The sequence below is a fragment of the Carcharhinus amblyrhynchos genome, chromosome 1, assembly GCF_965287045.1.
Source record: "Carcharhinus amblyrhynchos chromosome 1, sCarAmb.v2.hapA, whole genome shotgun sequence".
In the NCBI taxonomy this organism is placed as follows: domain Eukaryota; kingdom Metazoa; phylum Chordata; class Chondrichthyes; order Carcharhiniformes; family Carcharhinidae; genus Carcharhinus; species Carcharhinus amblyrhynchos.
The window spans coordinates 164,503,738-164,527,814 of NC_137324.1; the positions used below are offsets into that span (position 1 = coordinate 164,503,738).

Consider the following 24,077-nt stretch of genomic DNA (forward strand, 5'->3'; position numbering starts at 1 on the left):
TCTTCCCTGCTGCCATCAGACTTTTAAATGGACCTGTGAAAATCTCCTAGTCGCCACACACTTGTGCCTGTTCAGGTAGGCTGAGGGTGAATTTAGCGTGGCCAATGCACCTAACCTGCACGTCTTTCGGATTGTGGGAGGAAACCAGAGCACCCGGAAGAAACCCTCGCAGACAAAGAGAGAACAAGCTTGGGTCGCTGGCGCTGTGAGGCAGCAGCGCTAACCACTGTGCCACCACGCTGCCCCTCCTGCTCCCATCTCATATGTTCTTAATTAGCTGAATAAACAAAAAACAGGGATTAAAACTTGATGCCTGGTAAAGTCTGTTTAGATCAGCTATTCCAAATCATCCTTCCTGTTCCTCTCTATCACCAACCCTACAACCCACCAAAAACTCTGCCACCCTCTAATGCTCACCTCTTGTGTATCTACGATTACCCCATTTTTGGCTGACCTGTTTTAAGTTGCCATGGCCGTAAGATCTGACCTCACTAAATTACTCAGTCACCTCTCCTCCTTTTGCCTGTAGTACCATGAGTGCCAGCCATTTCATGCAGAAATGACCACTGGGCTATGTCACTTGCGGTGGGTTGGCAGCAGGGGAGGCGAGAGAATAAACACTGCAAAGTTAAAACCCATCGGAGCCTGGTGTCCACTGGAAGAGCGACTGGACAAATGGGCAGGAACTGGATAGCTGTCTGAATTCACATTTCCATTTCAGGTGCAAATCAGAATGCCCCAATTTCATCAACTGCCCCATTTTAAATCCAAATCCCAAAGTAGAAAAGTCAGATACACACTCAACCAGGGAGACAATAACACAGTGGTAATGCCACTGGACTAGTAATCCAGAGGCCCTGGCTCTGGGAATGTGGGTTCAAATCCCACCACGGCAACTGGTGGAATTTCAATTCAATTAATAAAATCTGGAATATAAAGCCAGTCTCGGTAATGGTGACTATGACAGCCATTGTTGGTTGTTATGACAGTTTCACTGATGGCCTTTGGGGAAGGAAATCTGCCGTCCTTATCTGGTCTGGCCTATGTGAGACTCCAAACCCGCAGCAATGTGGTTGACTCTGAAATGGCCCAACAAGCCATTCATATAGGAATGGGGGGGCAACAAATGCTGGCATTGCAAGTGAGGCCCGTGTCCCATGCTAGGATAAATTGATAACTATTTGGAATTTGTTGCCGGTTGAATTTCAAAGTTTGATACAAGCCAATGTAGCAGTGTTTTAGAAAGTAGATCTGTATGTAGTTTGTTCTGAATATAAACCTGTTACAAGAAGTAAAACAGCACAGAGGCCCAACAGGTGAATCCAATTTAAGTATGTGCGTACATAGCCATGTTTTCACGCATTTTAAGTATAGTATTGTGAGTTCTTTTGTACTCGCTAACCTTGTAATTAGTGGTGTGTTTCTGTGTCGCCACTTTAAATGGTTCTGAAACACTTCCTCTGAAATACCGTGCTTTCTTTATTTTAGTGCTGGTTATCTAGCAGATGGCCCCGTGGAGTCATTGTTGGCGATGGTACGACAAGAAATACTGGCTGTGAAGAAGAAATTAGATGAGGTCGTGGATCACGAGAAGAAACTAATACATAGCAAATTGATCAGTGAGAGAATGGAGTACATTGTCAGAAAAGTAAGTAAATAGCTATTTTATCCCTTCACAACAACATGAATGAGTTTACGCTCAAGATAGAAATTGGAGGATAATGATTGAATGCGACGGAAGGTAGTGATGATATCATCCTTACTAGCTGCACAATATTCATCTTAAGAGAAACATATAAATCATATTTGGTTTTAGCTTTCTGACTGTAATTTTGAATTGTTTGAATATTGTTGTAGAAATGAAATCATGCAGTTTCTTAACGTCTGTCACTTTTTGACACAATATTTTCACCAATAATTTTCACATGGGATTCTCCCAATTTTCCACTATATTTCTGGCAGACATGGTGGAGGAAATGTGTTATGCCAGTCTTTGGGGAGGGAGGGGTGGGGTATCTGCTGAAATAATGGCTGGAGATTGAAGAATGATTGAAGAGTCCCACCAGCTGTCATTGAAGTCCTACCCGCTATTGTAAAAAAGCAAGTAAGCGTTACCTTTTTACAGCATTGGTAGGGATTGAGGTTGTAGCAGCTTAAGGTTCTCAACAAGCAGTATGTAAGTGCAAAATACTCTCGCAGGGAAATACCAGCTAACATCTGGGGAAGGGAAATCAAGGCATTACCGTTGTGGCAGTTGCTAAATGTTAACTTCAACTGGAATAGAACCATGTTGAACTTGCACTGCTAAAGGATAGCATCTGCAGAGGTGTAAGAAACCCTTCAGAGAAGAAGGAATTTGAAGCATTTGTCACAGTATATTATTACCAGAACCCCACGACCTCAATATATATGCTTGTGCTAATGTGTATGTGAAAGGAGAGTAACAGATTGATCGAAACAGTCAGGAAACCACCTGGGAATGTTGAAAACCGAATTGTTTGTCAGCAGTTGCATTTTATTTTCAGGTTAATTCCACTGTGTTTATACTAGTGGACCATTTTGGTACATTGTCAGTTAATGGAATTGAATGTCTAGGTTTATTAAATGAACACAAACAAATCCCCCAATGGTCAATCAGTAAACACCTTGCAACATGTTGCTGTATTATCAATATTGGCCAGCGTCCCGTATTCTGCTGAGTGAATCATTCTCACCTAAAACAGCAGTAATTGGTGACACAAGCTGTGCCGGCATCCCTCTGACAAGAAAAAAAATCAGACAGATTTGCCAGTCCTGATTATTGCAACAACATTGAGTTTAGTATTCTAAGATACACGTGCCAAGGAACAAAGTAAATACTCAACTCCTTGCACTTAACTCCTTGACAAGGAACCGTCTGAAGTCTTTATCATCCATTATTAGGTCTAAGTGAGTGACTGACCATCTTGCATTAGCCATTTTGGATTAAATATTGCAGTGGAGATACCAGAAGAGATTCTGTGTTGAGAATCACAGCTGGTGTTTAGGGATGTTTTCATATCTTGTAGAACTTTATCCTCATGAGGAGCATTATTGAACTGATCATCTTCAACTGATGAGATTCAGGCATTAGCTTCTGGGTTCAGTTGAAGGACTCATTTGGTGGCAATATTATCTGTTCCACTTTAATCCTCAGTTCTGGATGTTCAATTTCATGTAAACTATTAGATCTGCCACAATACAGAGGCAAAGCAACACAGATGTTGCAAATAGATAGATGCAGGAAGAATGTTTCCTTTATTGGCTAGCGGAGGGGTCTAGATTCTGGGCACACAGTCTCAGGCCATTTAGGACCAAGATGAGGAAGAACTGGTTCAGCCAGAGTGGTAAATCTTTGTAATTCTCTACTCAGAGGGCTATGGAGGCTTGGTCACTGAGGTTGACAGGTTTCTAGATATTAATGACATTAAGAGATGTAGGGGTAATACAGGAAGATGGTGTTGAGGCAGAAGATGAGCCACAATCTAATTAAATAGCAGAGCAGGCTTGAGGGGCTGAATGGCCTACTTGTGCTCCTACATTCCCATGTTCTTAAGTCTGAAATAAAATCGGAACATGCTGGAAATGCACAGCAGGTCTGGCAGCACCTGTGGAGAGAGAAACTGAGTCTGCTAACTGGTTGAACTGTCACCTTCCTGCATCTCATGAGCGACACACTTGTCTCTGTTGGTAACTGGTTGGGGACTGAAAGCAAACTGCAATGGATGCTGGAAATCTGAAATAAAAACATAAAATGGTGCTGGTTGGTTTGGTTGCACAATGTTACTATTCTAATCTTTGACTCATTTTTCCGGAAGCCTTTGTTTAGGGTGTTCTGCAGGGATTGGTGCTGGGTCCCCTGTTGTTTGTAGTGCATATTAAAGATCTGGACCTGAATGCAAAAGGCATGATAAGTAAGTTTGCAGATGAGTTAAAAATAGTGTGGTAAATAGTGAGGAGCAGAGCCTTAGGTTACGGGATGGTATAGATGGGCTGGTTGGAAAGGCAGAACATGGCAAATAGAATTTAATCCTGAGAAGTGTGTGGTAATGCATTTTTGGAGGACCAACAAAGCAAGAAAATGTACAATGAATGGGCAGACCCGAGGAAGTACAGGGGATTAGAGGGACCTCGGTTTGCGTGTCTTTGGCTAGCTGAAGACAGCAAGACAGGTAGGTAGTTGAGAAGGCATATGGGATACTTGCCTTTATTAATCGAGGCACTGAAAACAAGAGGAGGGAGTTTATGATGGAGCTGTATAGAACACTGGTTTGGTTACAGCTGGAGCACTGTGTGCAGTTCTGGTCACCACACAATAGGAAGAAAGTGATTGTTCAAGAGAGGATGCAAAGGAGATTCACTGAGACGTTGCCTGGGCTGGAACGCTTCAGCTATAAGAGAGGCCAGGCAGTCTGAAGTTGTTTAACTTGGAGCAGAGAAGGCTGACGAGGGACCTGATTAGGCGTATAAATTATGGGCAGTATAAATAGCGTGGATAAGAAGGAACTTTTCCCTTAACAGAGGTGTCAATAACCCAAGGGCATGGATTTAAGTTAAGGAGCAAGAGGTTTATAGGAGATGTGAGTAAAAGCTTTTTCACCCAGAGCGTGGTGGGAATCTGGAACTGGCTGCCTGAAAGGGTGGTAGAGGTGGGAACCCTCACAACATTTAAGAAGTATTGAGACGGGCACTTGAAATGCCATAGCGTATAAGACTGTGGGCCAAGTGCTGGAAAATGGGATTAGAATAGATAGGTACTTGATGACCAGCATGGACACGATGGGCCAAAGGGCCTCTTTCCCTGCTGTAAAACTCTCTAACGTATTTAACATCTCCCCATTTGCCGTCCACACTGATGCCCAGAGAGGGGAACTTATTGTGTTTTCCCTGACAACAGAGAAGCAGCAAATGAAACGACTGGAATTTTCCAGCTGTTGACATTGGCGGGACTCTCCGGTCCCGTTGCAGTGAATGGAGATTTGGCTGAGCGCCAATTCCTTTGTTGTCACCCGCTGTGACTGTGGGGCGTGAACGGCCAAAAATTTCCATCCAAGAGGTACTCGTTTTTGAAATTCATGAACTGTTCTGGGGTAGAATGAAATACATTGATGAAATGAGATGAAATAAACCAGAGCCTGGTGATGGCAGTATTGTAGCTATTAGTTGTTTCCAGAATTCATTGAAAACCAGCCCATTATGGTAAGAAAATATATCTACAGTGTAAATTTGAAATAAAGTCACTCATGAGAAACTTGTTTGTACAGCATTGCTTGTGAAGTTGCACAGACTAACACTGATTCCCTGAAGGAAGACATGGCCACTACCTTGCGTGGCCACAAGGCCATTAAGACATAGGAGCAGCATTAGGCCACATGGCCCATCAAGTCTGCTCTGCCATTCACTCATGGCTGATAAATTTCTCAGCGCCATTGTCCCACCTTTTTCCTGTCACCTTTGTCCGTCAAGAACCTATCTATTTCTGTTTTAAATACACTCATTGACTTGGCTTCCACAGCCTTCTGTGGCAATAAATTCCATAGACTCACCAGCCCCGGCTGAAGAAATTCCTCATCTCAATTCTAAAATCCCCTTTACTCTGAGGTTGCACCCTCGGATCCTAGTCTCTTCTACTGATGGAAACATCTTTCCCACGATCATTCTATCCAATCTAACTTGGTGTTCTTCATTAATTTTGTTGAAGGATTCTACGCGGGCCACAACTTGTGATCTCCAGCACCGCTTACCCTGGGAATCAACTTAAGTCTGCAAAACACTGCTAGAAGCAGTGCTACTGCAATGCTTGTGTAGGGGTCAGTGCTTGGACCCTAACTGTTTCATGATCTTTACAAATGACCTGGATTGAGGGAACCAAATGTAACATTTGGAAATCTGTTGATGAGACAGAACTAGATGGAGTTGTGAGGAGGATGCAAGGAGGTCTCAAGGTGATTTAGACAATTTGATTGGGTGGGCAAACACATGGCAAATGCAGAATCAGGTGGCAAAGAGGGAAGTTATACACTTCAGTTTGAAAAACAAGAAGAAACAATGTTATTCAAGTGGTGACATGTTGGGAAGTGTGGGTGTACAACAGTATCTGGGTGTACCAGTCAATGAAAGTGGGGAGACAGCTTCAGCAAGCAATTAGGAAGGCAAATGATATGCTGGCCTTCATTGCGAGAAGACTTGAGTTCAGGAGTTCGCGATAGCTTGCTGCAGTTATACAGAGCTTTGGTGAGACCACATCTGGAGTATTGTGTGCAGTTTTGGTCATCTTTAAGGGAATTAAGGGTTATGGGGAAGCAGGCGGGTAAGTGGAACTGATCCACTTCCGATCAGCTATGATCTTATTGAATGGCGGGGCAGGCTCGAAGGGCTAGATGGCCTACTCCTGCTCCTATTTCTTATGTTCTTATTATCTTGCCTAAGAAAAGATATACTTGCTGTAGAAGGAGTACAGTGGGGGTTCACTCGGGATACCGTGGTTAGTGGGACTGTCCTATGAGGAGAGATTGGTTCGACTGAGCCAGTATTCACCAGAGTTTAGAAGGGTGAGAGTGTCTCTGATTGAAACGTATAAAATTCGCACAGGGCTGGACAGACAAGATACAGGGAGGATATTTTCCCTTGTTGGGGAGTATAGAATCAGGGGACACAGTTGCGAAGTACGAGGTAGATCATTTAGGGCTGAGATGAGGAAAAAAATCTTCACTCAAGGGATAGTGAACCTGTGGAATTCTGTGCCACAGAAAGTTGAAGGCCAAGTCGCTGAATATATTCAAGAAAGAGATAAGTGATTTTTTAGCTTTTAATGGTTTCTAGGGGTAAGAGGAGAAATTGGGAATATGGCGTTGGGATCGAGGATCAGCCGTGACCATATTGATTGGTAGAATAGGATTGAATGGTGAGGGTCTACTTCTAGAATCATTGAATAGAATCCCTACAGTGCAGTAAGTGGCCATTCAGCCCATCAAGCCTGCACTAACAATAATTCCACCCAGACCCTATACCCATAGCCCCAGGTATCTATGCTACTAATCTCCCTGACATTGGTCATGCTAAATTGCCCCTTAATCAACCTAACCTGAACATCAGAATGATAGGGAGTGGGATAGCTTGATCTTGGGTTTGGAATAGCTTGGCACAACATCGAGAGCCGAAGGACCTGTGCTGTGCAGTACTGTTCTATGTGCTATCTTTCGACTGTGGGAGGAAGCTGGAGCACCTGGAGGAAGCCCACACAGAGAACATGCGAAGAGACAGTTATTCGAGGCTAGAGTTGAACCCAGGTCCCTGGCACTGTGAGGCAACAGTGCTAACCCGCTGTGCCACCAAGCTGCCCTGCTCTTAGTTTCTATATTACTCTAAATACATCTCTCCTATAGGTTTGTCTGCTATTTTTCTGAGATCTATGATGGATCCATGTGTGACATGGTAACAAACCTGATAGAAGGATATCCAACTTGCCGTGTAGTCATTTCTGTAAAAAGGAGTGGCTTTACACTAGTGTAATGGGATACGTTTTGTATGGTTTCCTGTATCCTGGAGCTGGAGAGAGCTCAGTTACCACACTTGTTACTTTAAAGGAGAAGGATTTTATGTTTAGTGTCATTTTTTTGTGTTTCAGATTTATGAGCAGGAGCATCAACAAAAGCAGCTGGCATCTCTTCTCCACACCGCAGGAGAAAGACGAATCAACCTGAACAAATACCTCATGGAGTGGCACAGCCTGTTAAACAATCAAAGTGCAGAACTTGGAGAATTGGTGGAGAAATTGGACAAAGAAGCAGTTGACCAACTGGAAGCCCTGCACACGCGACTTACCGAAAATGCCTCAGTGAAAATTAAAAAAATACAGGTTGCATTTGTGCAGGGCTTGGTCAACCTGGAGGCCCCTAAGGACAGCTTAAGACAGATGGCAGAAGATCAGGATGAGGAAGTAAACACTCTGCACCGGAGACAAAACGAACAAGAGGAAAACAGCGAACAGAAAGCTAATGAATGGCTAGAGGAAGTCAGGGAAGAATTATCTAAACGGCTACAGTCAGAAGTTGAAGATCAGAAATTCTTGAGGCATTGGAATCGATTGGTTTTCCAGTAAGTCTATTAAGAATTTCAGTGCATGTTCTTGAGGTGTTGTTGTCAAGGCCAGCAGTTCAGAGAATCATAGAAGCCTTACAGTGCAGAAGGAGGCCCATCAACCCGGCACTGACAACAATCCCACCCTGGGCCAACTTCATAACCCCACATATTCACCCTGCCAATCCCCCTGACACTAAGGCGCAATGTAGTGTGGCCAATCAACCTAACCCACATTGGACTGTGGGTGGAAACCGGAGCATCTGGAGGAAACCCATGCAGAGATAGGGAGAAGGTGCAAACTGCATACAGACAATCTCCAAGGCCAGAATTGAACCTGGGTGTGTGATGCTGTGAGACTGCAGTGCTAACCACTGTACCACCATGTTGTACTAGGTTACTCCTCTAGTTGTCCTCCAGAAGGACATGGTAGACCTTTGACTTAAACTGCATGCGGTTCGCAAGGAGCAGGGACCCCACGATCAGAACATAAACACAATGGTTTCGAAATGTTACATAAAAAGGAAACTTTGGTTTGAAATGAGTATCCATTTGAATTTGCAAATTGTGAACAACTTTCTGATATTTTGGATTTTGAAAGTTTAGTGAATTTCTGAGTCCATCTTCAATGTAAGAAAATTATATTAGTCATATTCTTATTCAGCTTTGTTCAGCAATTATTACATTGTATTTTTTTTCCTCTGTGGCAGCGGTTAGTAGGAAAACTTGAGAGCTTGGAAGTTTTAATATGCAAATTGCCTTAATAGAATTATCTGACTTAGTCATTAAAGTAATCACAGTTCAAAAATGAATAAGCCCAGTCACACTTTATTGTAAAAATACCTAATATTAGAAGAACTCTATTCCAACAAATTTTATTATTGCTGCAAACTGAATCTTTGTTTAAGCGCCAGTGAGGTGAACTACTTGTGAGGGTTAACTATAATTTCCCATCCAGGATTGTAATAAACAGACTTTAATGTGGATAAGTCCAGTTTGCCTTTCCTGGCATTCTACTTGAACATTTTGGAGAGGGCGGGGTGAGAGGAGGTCATGGTATTTTTTTCTTTCGTAATATTTAATTTTGCAACTAAGCATGGCTGGCTAGAAGAGACAGCATTTATTGCCCATCCCAAGTTACCCTGGAGGATGTGGTGATGAACCTCCTGCTGTTTGTGTGGTGATGGTACTCTCTCATTATTGAACATGTCCCCACGAAACGGAATAAATTGTCATAGTTGTTATTGGCTATCTCTCAAATTGAGAATAATGTCCATTTGGGGTCATGTGTTTTGGCCATGGGCCTTCAATGTTGCTCATTAGGCAGGTTGTCAACCTGCAGATCTTTAGGCACCTGGAGGAGGATGTCACATGAGGACGTTGGATCTATAGTTTATAAAGTTTATTTATCAGCCACAAGTAAGGCTTACACTTACACTGCAATGAAGTTACTGTGAAATTCCCCTAGTTGCCACACTCGAGCACCTGTTCAGGTCAGTGCACCTAACCAGCACATCTTTCAGATTGTGAGAAGAAACCGGAGCACCTGGAGGAAACCCACACAGACGCAAGGAGAACTTGCAAACTCCACACAGACAGTGACCCAAGCCAGGAATCGAACCCGGGTTCCTGGCACCATGAGGCAGCAGTGCTAACCACTGTGTCACCGTGCAGGATTTGCTTCCTTCTCTTTCTTTCTTTCTCTGCCATCACTCTGCCTCTTATGGAAGGTATTTGGACTTGAAAGTGTGAGGCAGCTTGATTGACAAGTTATCATCATTTTGAACAATTAGTAACAAGCTTCACCTGATCAATGCTTCTAGGAGAGCATCAGAACGTTCTTTGAAATGTTTTCATCTGTGAGTTGAGGAAATAGGATCTGGCAGGGGAGATGCGATTCAGTCATCCTGACGCAGTGTCCAGACTGAGGCAGCATTCCAACAGCTCAAGGCTGATGCCCAAAGACAAACTGGAAGGGGGTGAAAAATTATTGGGTATAGGCAGGAACGTGGGGTGGAGGTTATAATCGGATCAGCCATGATCTCATTGAATGGCGGAGCAGGCTCTAAGGCCGAGCAGCCTTCTCCCGCTTCCAATTCATATGTTCATATAAGGGCATGTGGTTGGCACAGTGGTTAGCACTGCTGCCTCACAGCACCAGGGACCTAGGTTCAATTCCGGACTCAGGTCATTGTCTGTGTGGAGTTTGCACTTTCTCCCCGTGCCTGTGTTGTTTCCTGCAAGCGCTCCAGTTTCCTCCCAGTCAAAAGATGTGCGGGTTAGGCCGATTGGCCATGCTCAACTGCCCCTTTATGTCCCAAGATGTGTAGGTTAGGGGGATTAGCAAGACAAATACATAGGGCCTGGGCAAGATGCTCTGTCAGAGAGTCGATGCATAGTTGATTTGTCAAATGGCCTTTTTCTGCACTGTAGGGATTCTGTGATGATTCTATGATTTAATTTGCTGACCGTCTTGACATACAAAGCTTTCTCCAAGGCACCAAGGCCAAAATGGACAATAACCCCTTTGCTCACAGAATGGTATTTATCTTAAGAGTGATAATGTCCTCCATCATAGGTTGTTAGGCGCTCTGTTTGACAGGGTGATTGACCATTCCGCATTCTGAGTTTTCTTGCGTTGCTGAAGATATTGACAACCAATATGGGAATTTGGGTACTGCTTCTATCAAACTTAACATGAAGCAGAAAAGACATCTGACCAGGATTTTGCTCTGCTTTTCTGTCTTAAATCAGGTGGACTTTTGAGTCAGGAGGCCAAAGCAGGTAAGGCCAGCAGATTTCCCCTCCCTTAATGAATTCATTCATTAGTGAGCCAGATGATAGTTGTGTCTTGATGGCAAATTTTATACTCCGGATTTATTCATTGAATTCTAATTCTGCCAGTTGGCATGATGGGATTTGAATTCATGTCTCCAGAGCATTAATCTAGGCCTCTGAGTTACCAGTGCAATGACGTTACGACTATGTCACCATCCACATGCTAATAGAGCCTAGTCATAGCTTCACCTTGTTCCATTTTTTACCTGACCCCTTGAGAGCATACACACTATGACAGTCAAGGAAATGTCTGAACCATCCAGCCTGTCCCACACAATTGAGGCATCACGTGTATCACCCAAAAGCCATGTCATCTCCTAGGAGAGGCAAAAAAAAATTAAAAACCCACGCTGGGTTAATTTGGGGATAAAATATCTGGGCAATTCCAGCTGAAGGTTTCAGGCTCAGCCTGAGGCCTTTAGAGAAGATACCCCTCAGTCCTGGAGACCCTTCTTTCCCTTGGTGTCCTGTGCAATCTAACGCCACAATGACCATCCCACCGCGCCTCGGGAATTTTCCTCAGTACCTTCAGTGGGCTGCTATATTCTGGCAAGGCTCCAGATAATAACTCTGTATACAGATAGTAACTCTGACTGAGAGGACAGGCTGGGATGATGGTGGTTACGATTGGCCTGCCCTGATCCTGTGGGTCCTAGGGATAGAAAAATGTAGCTCATTTGTCTTTATTGCTTATCTCTGTCTCAATTCATTTCATTTGAATTGTTTTTATTAAAAATAAAACAAACAAACAATTCGCACCGAGCAGGAATATAGTTGTTAACCATGATTTTGATTGACTGCCTCACTATGATAATATGAAGTTATGTTGCAACAGTAGTTAATATTTTATGAATACTTGGAATCAATATTAGGTATTAAAATTGCATTGCCGCATGGTTGGGGCACTCAATCCACTTTCAGTTCAGCTTACAAATCATGGTATATGGGAGCAATAATTGTGTAAATTATGATAATAGCTGACATCTGTACTACCATCTGCTGCACCGGCAGGACAAATACTTTACATTTGATGGGGTTGGCTAGCTTTGAGTGCCAGTGCGTTGTATCTTATTAAGTGTCTCAGCCTCGAGTGTTTTGCAGTATTCACAGGGCTTCGCTTAAAAAGAAATGTATTCTAAGCGACTCTGTGGAATAATATTGCAATAAATCCACCTATTGCCCTCCTGTTGACCTCCCGTTGACCTCCACCCGTCTCCCCACCAACTTAGCCTAAGTGGCTGTGCTGAAATTTTGGAAATCATGTCAGCATTAATATAGGTGAACGATGAGGGCTGTTCAATTATGAACGATTTAACAAGAAGTTGGTGAGAGAATGAACTCTGACATGGGCTAATGTTTAAAGCATGAGGCATGGAATGTATTTTTAATTAGTCAGTTTTAATATTAGAATAACACATAGTTCTGGCTTGTGACCATCTATAAAAGTTATCTTGCATGTCAAATGTATTCTTTTAGCCAAATTGCAACTGGGGGTAATTTGGAATATATGGCAGTCAATATCCTCTGAAGACGGACTCGAGCCTTCTTTCTGTTCTTTTTGTGGGCGTCGCTAGTAAGGCCAATATTTGTTGCCCGTCCCTAATTGCCCTTCAACTGAGCAGCCATTTCAGAGGGCCATTAGGAGTCAATCACGTTGCCGTGGCTCTGGCATCACATGTAGGCCAGACCAGATAGAGACGGCAGATTTCCTTTCTGCCCTATGGGGCATTGGTAAACCAGATAGATTTTATAATAATCAGTTTCATGGTCACCATTACTGGCATGAGCTTTCAATTCCGGTGGTTAGCACTGCTGCCTCACAGCGCCAGGGACCCGGGCTTGATTTGCGGTTTGGGTCACTGTCTGCGTGGGTTTCGGCCGCGTGCTCTGGTTTCCTCCCATGGTCTGAAAAACGTGCTCAATAGATGCATTGGCCATGCTAAATTGTCCCTCAGTGTACCCGAACAGACGCCAGAGTGTGGCAACGAGGGGATTTTCACAGTAACTTCATTGCAGTATTGATGTAAGCCTTCTTGTGACACTAATGAATAAACTTCAAAAAGTCTTTGACTTTTTAAAAATGGAATTTGAATTCCACCAGGTAAGATTTGAGCCTGTGACCTCAGAGCTGTAGTCTGGGCCTCTGGATTATTAGTCCAGTGACATTGCCTCTATGCCAAGTCTCCAGCCAAAATTACCTCACTTAAGTAAGTGGGAAGGTAAAATGGCCAAAATGTCATCAGTTGCAATAACTTAACAATTTTTGAGATCATTCAGTTGCATAATCTGTGAAATAAACTATGTCATTGTTGCGTAGCACCAGTAATTTGTAATAGATGAACCACTGGTTATCCTGGTCCTTGGTTTGTCCCTCCGATTAATCTAGTGGCTCATTTTTGTTTTAAAGAAATATAATGACAAGCCCACTTGCACTATCTGAAGAGGAAATCCAAATGATGATGCGAAGCTATCTCGACAGTTTTTGCCAAATGGACAATAGCTTGGCTCTTCCTAAGCTGCGTGAGAGATCCAGGATCCAAGGCCGTCTGACTGACTGGAGGAGCACAAAGATGGAGAAGCTGGAGAAGCGGTGGAAGAAACGGGTGAGTGAGCTTGGGGAGGACAACCTTCAATCCTGTGGACCGTTTGCAGAATTTCTGTTTCTGTTAAGTAATGAGGTTGGATTTTGTCAAACGTTGCACCTTTCCAAGTTGAAGTGAAAACCGGCAGAGGAAAAGCCACTTTGACAGTATGGGACTTAAAAACAGATCGACTCGGACATGGTCTAGTTTTACGTCCTATCATTGTATAATGAGTAGAGTGACTCTTAGTTATTTATGGCTCATCCAGCTGTCAAACAGAGACAGTAACTGAATATGTTTACTCATTAGGCTTGATTAGAAAATTAAAACCCTCCACTTTTCCCAGAAGCATTGTCTGGGATCTTCCGATCCTGATGAAGGTGACAACCCCCCCACGTCCCCCCAACCCTTGGCCAGCAAGCAACACAAGTGGCCATTGACTAAAGCAGGGCCAGAGGATTCCGAGGTGTCGGAAGATCCTGGCCAGTGCTTCTGAGGAATGTGGAGGGTGTTGTTTTGCTGATCCATCTTAATGGCGAGTTGCCTCTGTCACTGGAATGTGGTGGGTGGTGTTGGCAGGGGAGAAGATAAAACCCCAGTACTTTCTGTGAATTGCACTCCATCTCAATCTTAAATAACAGCAGTCACAAACAGCTCACTGCAGTCTAATGTTACTTTTAACACGAGATGAATGGCCAGGATACTGCAGTGCCAGTGGATGCTTTGAATAAGATGTTTTTGTAACCTAAAACAATCAATACCATTCTTGATGTTAGCTCAAAATCAAAAGTTCAGACAACATTAATTTTTAGCAGTGTTTTAATTTCCATGGGGCAAGACATGACCGCAGCCCAAGTTATGGGTATCATAGAACCCCTACAGTGCAGAAGGAGGCCATTTGGCCCATCAGGTCTACGCCAACTCTCTGAAAGATCATCATCTTAACCAGGCCACCCCTACGCTATCCCCGTAACACTATGCGTTTTCACCAAGTACTCTCACCGACTTTTACAGATGCACCATTGAAAGCTTTTTTTCTGGTTGTATCACAGCTTGGTATGGCTCCTGCTCTGCCCAAGACCATAAGGAGCTACAAAAGGTCATGAATGTAGCCCAACCCATCACACAAACCAGCCTCCCATCTATTGACTCTGTCTATGCTTCCCGCTGCCTTGGCAAAGCAGCCAGCATAATTAAGGGCCCCACGCATCCTGGACATTCTCACTTCCACCTTCTTCCATCGGGAAAATGATACAAAAGTCACATATCAACCGACTCAAGAACAGTTTCTTCCATGCTGCTGTCAGACTCTTGAATGAACTTATCTTGCATTAAGTTGATCGTTCTCTACACCCTAGCTATAACTGTAACATTACATTCTGCACTCTTTCATTTCCTTCTCTATGAACGATATGTTTTGTCTGCATAGTGTGCAAGAAACAATACTTTTCATTGTATGTTAACACATGTGACAATAATAAATCAAATCAAATTTTCCATGGCTAATCCATCTAATCTGCACATCTTTTGGACACTGAGGGGCAATTTATCATGGCCACTCCACCTAACTTGCATATCTTTGGACTGTGGTGGAATATGGAGCACTCAAAGAAAACCTACGCAGTCACAGAGAGAACGTGCAAACTCCATGCAGACAGTCACCAAACCCGAACCTGGGTCCCTGGTGTTGTGAGGCAGCAGTGCTAACTGTACCACCATGACACCTGGCAAAAGAACAAAACCCAATGTATAAAAAGCAATAGTGTTGAACTCCAAATTTGAGCAGTTCTGTGTTCGCATGATTTAGTCCAGAAACACTAATGTGTAGAAATCTCTTTCTATCAGTGATAGTCCAGGGTTGAGTATATACAGATTACTTTCATAGATTGCAGTGATTTATGTTAAAATGTTCACATTGGTACCACTCACTGGCGCTGAAGTGTTATGAGTTTATGTTTGGGCGAGCAATTTAATTTGCTTATCCAAGCAGTGAGTCCTTTGATCTGTTCACCTTTATCTTTCTATCTTGGTTTTTTTCAAATCTGAAGTGACAGTTTCACTTCACGGTTTCTTTTTTGGTAATCTATGTTGAAGCAAAGGAAAACACAGATTTGTGGCCTTTTGATATTTAGAAGCACACAGGAATTTCTAGCTGAAAATAGACCAAGGTCCTTCTAGTTCAACTTTTACCATTCTGGCTACAGTGATACAATGATAATGGAGTTATTGTTGGTGGATTATGGCAAAGCCAATTCTGTCAAAGCGAGGCCAAATCCTACAATGACCCCAATATTGGAAAGAACATTGATAGATATTTGAGGACATGGAATATTTCATGCTTGTGCAAATAAGCCAACATGGCAAAATCAAATTCTATTTTAGCCCTACTATGAATATTACTACAATATATGTGCAAGATTTTTTTTGGATAAATGCATTCAAGTGGACAGACAGATTGACTGGAACAGAAATGGAACTTCATGGTTAAATAAACGTATATGACATTGTTTTACTGAGAAGTGGATATTAGGGATTATAAAAATAAACACTTATGCCTGAATTTTTCACAAGGGTAAGCACTCAGTGTCTGCAACCTTGAACTGACAAGTCTGCTGCTATTTTACGCACGTTGGCAGGAGGTGCAACATCTGCCTGCCTTTAGATGGATGTCCCACCTTGGAGAATGGCCAACAGCTTGCCAACCCCTCCAAGTGCAGTGCTTCAGTGGTCGGAAGAGGTACTGCAGTGCCAAGCCTGAGCCTAAGTCTCAGAACCATACTTTAGGTAAATACCAGGGGGTCCTGGAGGTAAGGGGGTAAGGGATGCTGTGGAGGGAGATGAGCAGATTCAGTGTCAAGGGGTACAACAGCGGGGAGGGAGAACCAGAGCTCCTGAAGTCCCTGAGGGGACGGTAGCCTAAATCTGAAGGGGGCTTCCGAATGAGGCAGCTGCCATCACTATCACCGCCCCCTCCCCATTCCCACCCAAGATTAAGGGTGGGAATTCTTATGTTTCATATCCTGTTCCAGCCATCATCTGTCAGCCTAAAATTTGAGGCTGAGAGGGAAAAGGCCCCTGATGTGGCAACTTAAGGGCCTCAATAGGGGCATGGGCGAGTTTCCCATTCAAGGCTCCACTCGCTCCACAGAACCTGCAGGTGAAGGTGGGGGGGGAAGGGGGGGAAAGTGGGAGAAGGGGATGGGAAGTATTCGAGCCTTGGTGTTCTTTTTGCTGTAAATTAATTCAAGAGAAGGTGTGAGGTTTGACTTTGAAGGGAAATGATAGACCTTCTCAGAGGCCCAATATCAGGAAGACCTCAGATCTCACCATTTGAGGTGCGCTCTTGAGGCCAAAACGTACTGAGGCTACTATGTTTTTACAAATTATTTTTAAAAATGTCATGTGAAAGTGATTTGTATGAGTTCTCCATTAGAGAAGGGACATGGCTTTAAAATCCACAGCATGTTCAATGCATTCCCAGAGCGTCAAAAGGAGTACAACACGATGACTGAAAACCAGACATACTGGACATTTTGGGATGACTGTGAGAAGTCAGAGTCTGCAACCACCTCTTGCCGTAACCTGAGTGTGAGGGGAGACAGGAACTTGAATAATCAGCTGGTTCTTGGGCCTCAGGTTTGTCTAAAATAAGGGTTGTGTTTCCAAATCGGTGGGCATAAGTTTTTAAAAGTGCATTTTGAGCGAGCCGACTAAATAAATGTGCAAGTTTCCCCCAGGCAGAGAGCGGTCCACCATCCCCCCACCTCCATGTTCAGTAGTCCTCTACTGAACTTTCTGGCCTTGTGTCAACCCCAGGCACTATGAATGGTACCAAAACCCACCATTTTGCTTCATAATTAAAGGACCTTTCCTTGACACCATGAAATTGCACTGTCAGCGACAGTGGTTTATACTGAGATGCATAGCTATGCAAATTTTCTGGGTCAGCGTATTCCACACATTGGAAACTATAAATGGGATCTTTTGAGAAAAAAGCAGATTTTCTTTGACAATTTAATGAGAGGTTTTCTGTCTACGTTCCTCTGTGTAGGACAAGTTAAAAACTAAGGAACTGGGACATGGTGACGGGATCAAGCTGGTGGCTCTACAGGAACGCACACGGGTCAACATTAAATTATACGAGGAAGAAAACAAAAGAGCAGCTGAAGAAATGAATGTGGTAAGCTGGATCATAAAGCTAAGTACTGAGGGCGGCACAGTGGTTAGCACTGCCGCGTCACAGCGCCAAGAACCTGGGTGCAATTCCGGCCTTGGGTCACTGTCTGTGTGGAGTTTGCACATTCTCTCCTTGTGGGTTTCTTCCGGGTGCTCCGGTTTCCTTCCACAGTCCAAAGATGAGCAGGTTAGGGTGGATTGGCCATGCTAAATTGCCCCTGAGTGTCCAAGATGTGTAGGTTTGGGAGGGATTAGTGGTGTAAGTACGGGGGTTATGGGAGTAGGGACTGCATAAGATACTCTGTCAGAGAATCGATGCAGACTTGATGGGCCCAAGTGGCCGCCTTCTGTACTGTAGGGATTCTATGATAACGCGATTGGAAGTGGAAAACAGTGAAAGCACGTTCTCTGGGTGTGTGCATGGGTTTCCTCTGGATGCTCTGGCTTCCACAGATATACAAGTTAGATGGATTGGCCATGCTAAATTATCCCTTAATGTCCAAAGATGTGCATGTGAGGTTAACTAGCCATGCTAAAAGCGCAAGGTTATGGAGATCGTGTGGGTATGTGTGCATAGGTAAGGTGCTCTGTCAGAGAGTCTGTGTCGACCTGATGGGCCAAATGGCTTCCTTCTGCACTGTAACGATTCTATAACAGAAGTGTTGGCCTTTATATTCTGCAGTCTTGAAATTCTAGCCCAATATAACCATAGCCACCTTGTTGTGGCTGGAACGACGTTCCAACAAACACAGGACAACAGCCCATAATACAAACTCAATTCTCCAACTTGTTCTGGTTATCTCTTGTGGCCAGTAGGACAGGACACAGATGCCACCACCCACCTGCACTCTGGGTAGCATCACCGAGAGAAGCCCCTTCCCCAAGAATCGGCAATCACTTTCCAATCAGCTCTAAGTGAGTGGGAAACTCATGATGTATTGTAGGAGTAAATGACAGAATACTGAGAGTACGTTCACTTAATATCTGCTCATTTGGCTCAATTTCATATTTTGTTTATGGCATTCTTGTGTCTGTCCTGTTGAGTGCAAAATGTAAAGCTTCAGCAACAAGTCTCTATATTCAAGTTTTATATTACCAAGTGACTGATAATTTACTGTGTGGAGTCTTATCCCCTCAGAGAGTGAAATAATATTGGCGATTTAAGAAATGTTAGACTTCCCTTTCCATTTGTCTTGATCCATAATCCAACATTTCCTTCCATTTCTTTTATTTTTCTTTCTATCCATTTCACCTTCCTTCTCTGTTCTACTTCTGTTTATTTCTCAACCCTTAAAACCTCATTTGTTGAAGAGATACCCTGTTGGTCTCATTGTTTACTCAATTGCCCTCACTATGTCATTATCAGCTTGCTCTTCCAGCATCTTATTAGACAAAGTAAAGATGAAGGATTCAGAAAAACTTTTAACAAACCCTGAGACACACCCTGTATCGGAGAGAAAAACTAAACTCAGCAGGGGATTGGCCAGGGGGCCAGGAAAATTAGTACATCAGCAGCAGCAGCGCCCTCATTGTGGACTGGCTGTCTTTGCATATACATGAAATAGACAACACAGAAAAAAGGTGGATGTTTACTATAGCTATCAACAGGACACAGGTGAATGTCCTTGCTAACAGCAGCAAAACTGTAATTAAGACATGATTAAGTGACCTTGGCTGAGTGGACGTTGCATCCATCTACCACTAAAGATTATGACATTACCAATGGGATGCAATTAAACAGCTATTGTCTCGGGCCTATGTCCTTGTACCATATGTAAATAATTTACCGCTGTGCGTGACTAGAAACAATTATCTTTACCTGAAATAATGTGTTATAAAAAAAAGGTGACTGCACACAATTGAGCAGAGCAGACTGAAGAAGCCTTAGGAATTCTTCAGTTCTCTCCTTATCAATAAGGAGGCAATAAAGGATCCATCACTCACAAATGCTGTATCTGAATATCTTCCGAGCACTGACACCAGCTGCAACGACTCCTGACCCACTGTAACTGTATGGGGTCATTCTTGGTAGAGCCGATAGACAGAGCCCTTGGGGCTAAAGGAACCAAGGGATATGGGGAGGAAGGCTGGATCAGGATATTGAATTTGATGATCAGCAGTGATCAAAATGAATAACAGAGCAGGCTTGAAGGGCTGAATGGCCTACTCCTGCTTCTATTTGCTATGGAGCGTGGATTTTGCCATTGACATCTAAGCACATCACATAGCAAAGATTGAAAACTGCACACCAGAATTTAAAAACTCTTACACCAACACTTTAGACAGTAACATTACTATTGATTTCATGTCCGTCAGCCCTGAAATTGCACAGTTGGCACTCCTGTATAGGCGCTTCAAGTGCGTCAGCCACTATTACACCCCTACTGTTTCAACAGCGAAGTTAGTTCATTTATTTCAATGGGTAAATATCTCCTCAGAAATGGTGCAGACAGGAATTTGCTCATGCGCCAGCCTCACGTGGCATAACTTTTGGGCCATTACCTTTAACGAACTTAATCAGAAGCAGCGGAAATACGAGTTGGATTAGCTTGTTAGCTCATGAAATGTTCACCTTTCCCATGCACGGGTTGCTGTGCATTTTCTACCGCTTCTACACTTCTTTTGAATTTCCAGCAGCCGCAGTTATTCTTTTCACGTTGAACGCTGTTAAAACGTTTGATAATTAATAGCTTGCTCTCTGTGTAAATCCCAGGTGCAGCGGGATAAATTGCCAAGATGGGAATGCTTTGCAACTATATCACTCGGCTCTTAAAAGCTCTCTCTTATTGCTGACAAATTACTCACCCCTGAACAAAAGCTGATGGTTTCTATAAGTTGAACCATGTAATCTTCCATGTATTAGAAAGATGAGATTGAAAATACCACCTGAGGTATTGCAATAAATCCAGGATCATATTGGATATCTTTTGCTGCTAAGTTATGAGGAGACGTTATTTCAGACTGACAAATGTCATTTGAATTCTTTTTTGATTATTGAAGACCAATTGTCTGTGGAGCGCAAAACGAAATTGGTTTTGCAGCACTTCTGAACTGATAAATAGGAATCTTGGGTGGGATTTTCCAGCCCTTCCTGCTGGTAAGATTTTCCAGTCTTGCCTTTGGCAGCCTCCTGCACAATGGGATGATCAAGCCACTCAAAATGTCATGGACGTTGATGGGACAGGAAGATCCCACCGGCAGTCAATGGTGAACCACCTCTGCCGCTGGGAAACAGGTTCTCCTTAATTCCTTGAGAACAATTATGATATTGTATAAACCTTAATGAATGTAGGAAATATTCCAATCAAATGAATTCCATAAACAACCCTTGTCACAAGTTTAGCACAGCAAAATACGGATGTGTTCACGTGATGCTGGAACCCAGTTCCCTGGGTGGAGGATTGATACTCTGACTTCCCAGTCTTGTAACTTCTAGCAGCCCTTGTCATCCGTTCAGGACATCCTGAAGTCAGAACAGCTTCCCAAAACACCGGGAAGAGAGAGATTCTCAGCAAGCCAACCACCAACAGCAGGTTTTCCACTCCAGGAAAGACAGGAACCTTGCTTCCAACTAACAGCAGAATTTCCAAAAACCAGGGAGGGAGGGAGAGAGAGAGAAAAACATTGCTTTTCAGGTTGATGTCCACCCCCTTTGAAACTAAATCTGTTGCCGACCAAATTAAAAGTGAAACCTTGAATTCATTATGAAGAAAAGAAACTGTCCAAAACACATGACCTGCCACCAGTCTGTCTCCTAGCAATGCAGGGTCATAAAACTCCTAGAAAGTACCTGCGGCCCATAGTAAAAATGAACAAAACCCCATTTAAGCCATTGTGGCAGCAACAAAAAGACTGCTAGCATCCAGCCGGTACCATAATAAAAAAAACTGAAGCTGTGATAGCTGCAGAGAATATGAATAAGAAAACACACTAAAGGTACACTAATGTCACATTAAGCTGCTAAATAATACTGAGACCTTCTCCCTCCCATTTTCATCTAATCCTATCAGTTTATTCTTCTGTTGCTTTCACCCCACTGCCTTCCTCTCAGAAACATCTTGGCTATTTGTCTCAAGATCCACATTCCCAAATTCTATGAATTTGCAACAAATTCATAGAATCCCTACGTACAGAAGGAGGCCATTTGGCCTATCGAGTCTACACTGACCACAATCCCACCCAGGCCCTATTCCCGTAACCCCACATATTTTTCCTGCTAATCCATCTGACGTTAGGGTTAATTTAGTGCGGCCAATCAACCCAACCTGCATACTTTTGGTCTGTGGGAGGAAACCGGAGCACGGGGAGAAAATGCATTTTATTTTATTATTTATTCATGCAATTGCTGTTAATTCACACCAAATATAGATCAGATGTTCCTGGGTAGCATTTTTATTTTCTTGTGTTTATAAATTTAATGGGGAAAACTTTGTTCTGAACCCAGTATTCATTTTTTTCTCCCCTGTTGTTGAATAGGGCAACGCCCCCCCCCCGCCCATGTGATCATGGCATTTTCACACGTTGCTTTCTTCCTTCTGCACTGCTTTTTCCCTAAGGATAGCATTATTTCTCCCTTTGTGGAAAGTTCAACTCCAAACCACAATTATTGCTTAATATAGGTTGTCCTCCAATTGCTTAACGAGATCAGAAGGCTGACATTTCAGATATAAAAACATTCAGATTCCTCGCATCCTCGATTCGGTGTAAAGGTGTCCTGCTTTCAAATCTCTAATGAAGTTAGTTAGTGACGTTAGTCAGCCGGCAGGTTTAAAAAGGAGATAGACTGATAGCAATTGAGAGACAGGACATGAAAGTTGTGGAGACATTTAGCAATGATGCTTTGCGCCTTGGGAACATTTCCAAGGACAACTAAAGAATTTGTGTTGCTCAGATTTGTAAGGTTAGATCTCATTACTTTTGATTGCGTGGTCTTGGAGGTGCCCTGGTCTAGTTATATAAAATATTAAGGGGGGGGGGGTCTTTAAACTTTAAAAGGGTTGCCCTGTAAGACTGTTGATGAATTATTCCAGCTTGTCAGCTTGTGGAAGTCAAGAGGACATGCATTTAAGCTGTTTAAATGCAAGACTGGATGTTAGGCAGTTTCTTTGGAATATGTTGCCGTCTGATGTGTTGCTTGCCGATTCTCTGCACGGCCTTCAAGATGGAACTGAACCAATTCCTGACTGAGTCATTAGGACAAAGTGGGTAAACTGATGAGGACCAGGTGATCTCTTGATCAGCTGACTGAGATAAATTTTTCAAAGTTCCTTCCCCTTAATCCTGGGTTTTTTTTTTAAAAATTTGCGTTGTTTCACTCAGGAGATAACGTGCCTGGTGGACAGTTGGGGGGTGGAACGAGTATTTCTAGTCAGAGGACAGCAGGGCAGCACAGTGGTTAGCACTGCTGCTTCACAAGGTCAAAGACCTGGGTTCGATCCTCGGCTTGGGTCACTGTCTGTGTGGAGTTTGCACATTCTCCCCGTGTCTGCGTGGGTTTCCTCCGGTTGCTCCGGTTTCCTCCCACAGCCCAAAGATGTGTGGGTTACGTGGATTGGCCAAGCTAATTTTACCCTTAGTGTCAGGAGAACTAGCTAAGGTAAATGCATGGGGTTATGGGGATAGGGCCTGGGTGATTATGGTTGATGCAGAATCGATGTGTCAAATGGCCTCCTCCTGCACTATAGAATTCTTTGAAATGCACTTATATTAATATTTTTGCATACGTGTCCAGTTTTCACTTTTTTTAATAATTATATTGATTATTCAAGGTGTTATCTTCCTTGTGTTGATTTTTGAAAGGTAGCAATCAGAGTATCATTGCCATCATTGGTGTCCAGGCAAGTTGTCTGCAATTATTTTGATACTCACTAGCGACAGATGAGGTATCTCTCTGTGGGTCAGAACTCCGAGGAAATCTTTCCTATTACCTAAACAGATTGCAATTGATGAGGATGGAGTTGTAACAATGCTGAAATTTTACAGTGAAAAATTTGCAGGTTTTGGGATGTCTTCTATCCTAGAATTCCCACGCTAGTAGATCAGGATTGTAATGGATAGCCAGAAAATGTCTAAGCCTGCCAGTCATCATTCATACAAAATTGCCAAGTTTGTACCTCACTGCAGCTTGTGCCTGGTTCCACAAATCCAACGTGACCACATACCCCTCACTGGAAATCTTTCAAAGGTAAAGTTTATTTGTTAGTCACAAGTAAGGCTTACATTAACACTGCAATGAAGTTACTGTGAAATCCCCCTTGTCGCCATACTCAGGTGCTCTTTCAGGTCAATGCAGGAAACCAGCACGTCTTTCAGACTGTGGGAGGAAACTGGAGCACCCAGAGGAAAACCCACGCAGACACGGGGAGAACGTGGAAAAAAACCACA

At 43.2% G+C, this 24,077-nt stretch overlaps 1 protein-coding gene across 1 annotated transcript in view; it reads left to right on the forward strand.

The window, feature by feature from the left end:
* Positions 1-24,077, forward strand: part of LOC145347019 (limbin-like) — a 130,491-nt gene that overhangs the window by 62,265 nt on the left and 44,149 nt on the right. Inside the window, exons 13-16 of the mRNA XM_080194915.1 lie at positions 1,489-1,648; positions 7,646-8,115; positions 13,343-13,538; positions 17,569-17,697. Coding sequence (XP_080051041.1) covers positions 1,489-1,648; positions 7,646-8,115; positions 13,343-13,538; positions 17,569-17,697 — 955 coding nt within the window. The remainder of the gene's footprint in view (positions 1-1,488; positions 1,649-7,645; positions 8,116-13,342; positions 13,539-17,568; positions 17,698-24,077) is intronic.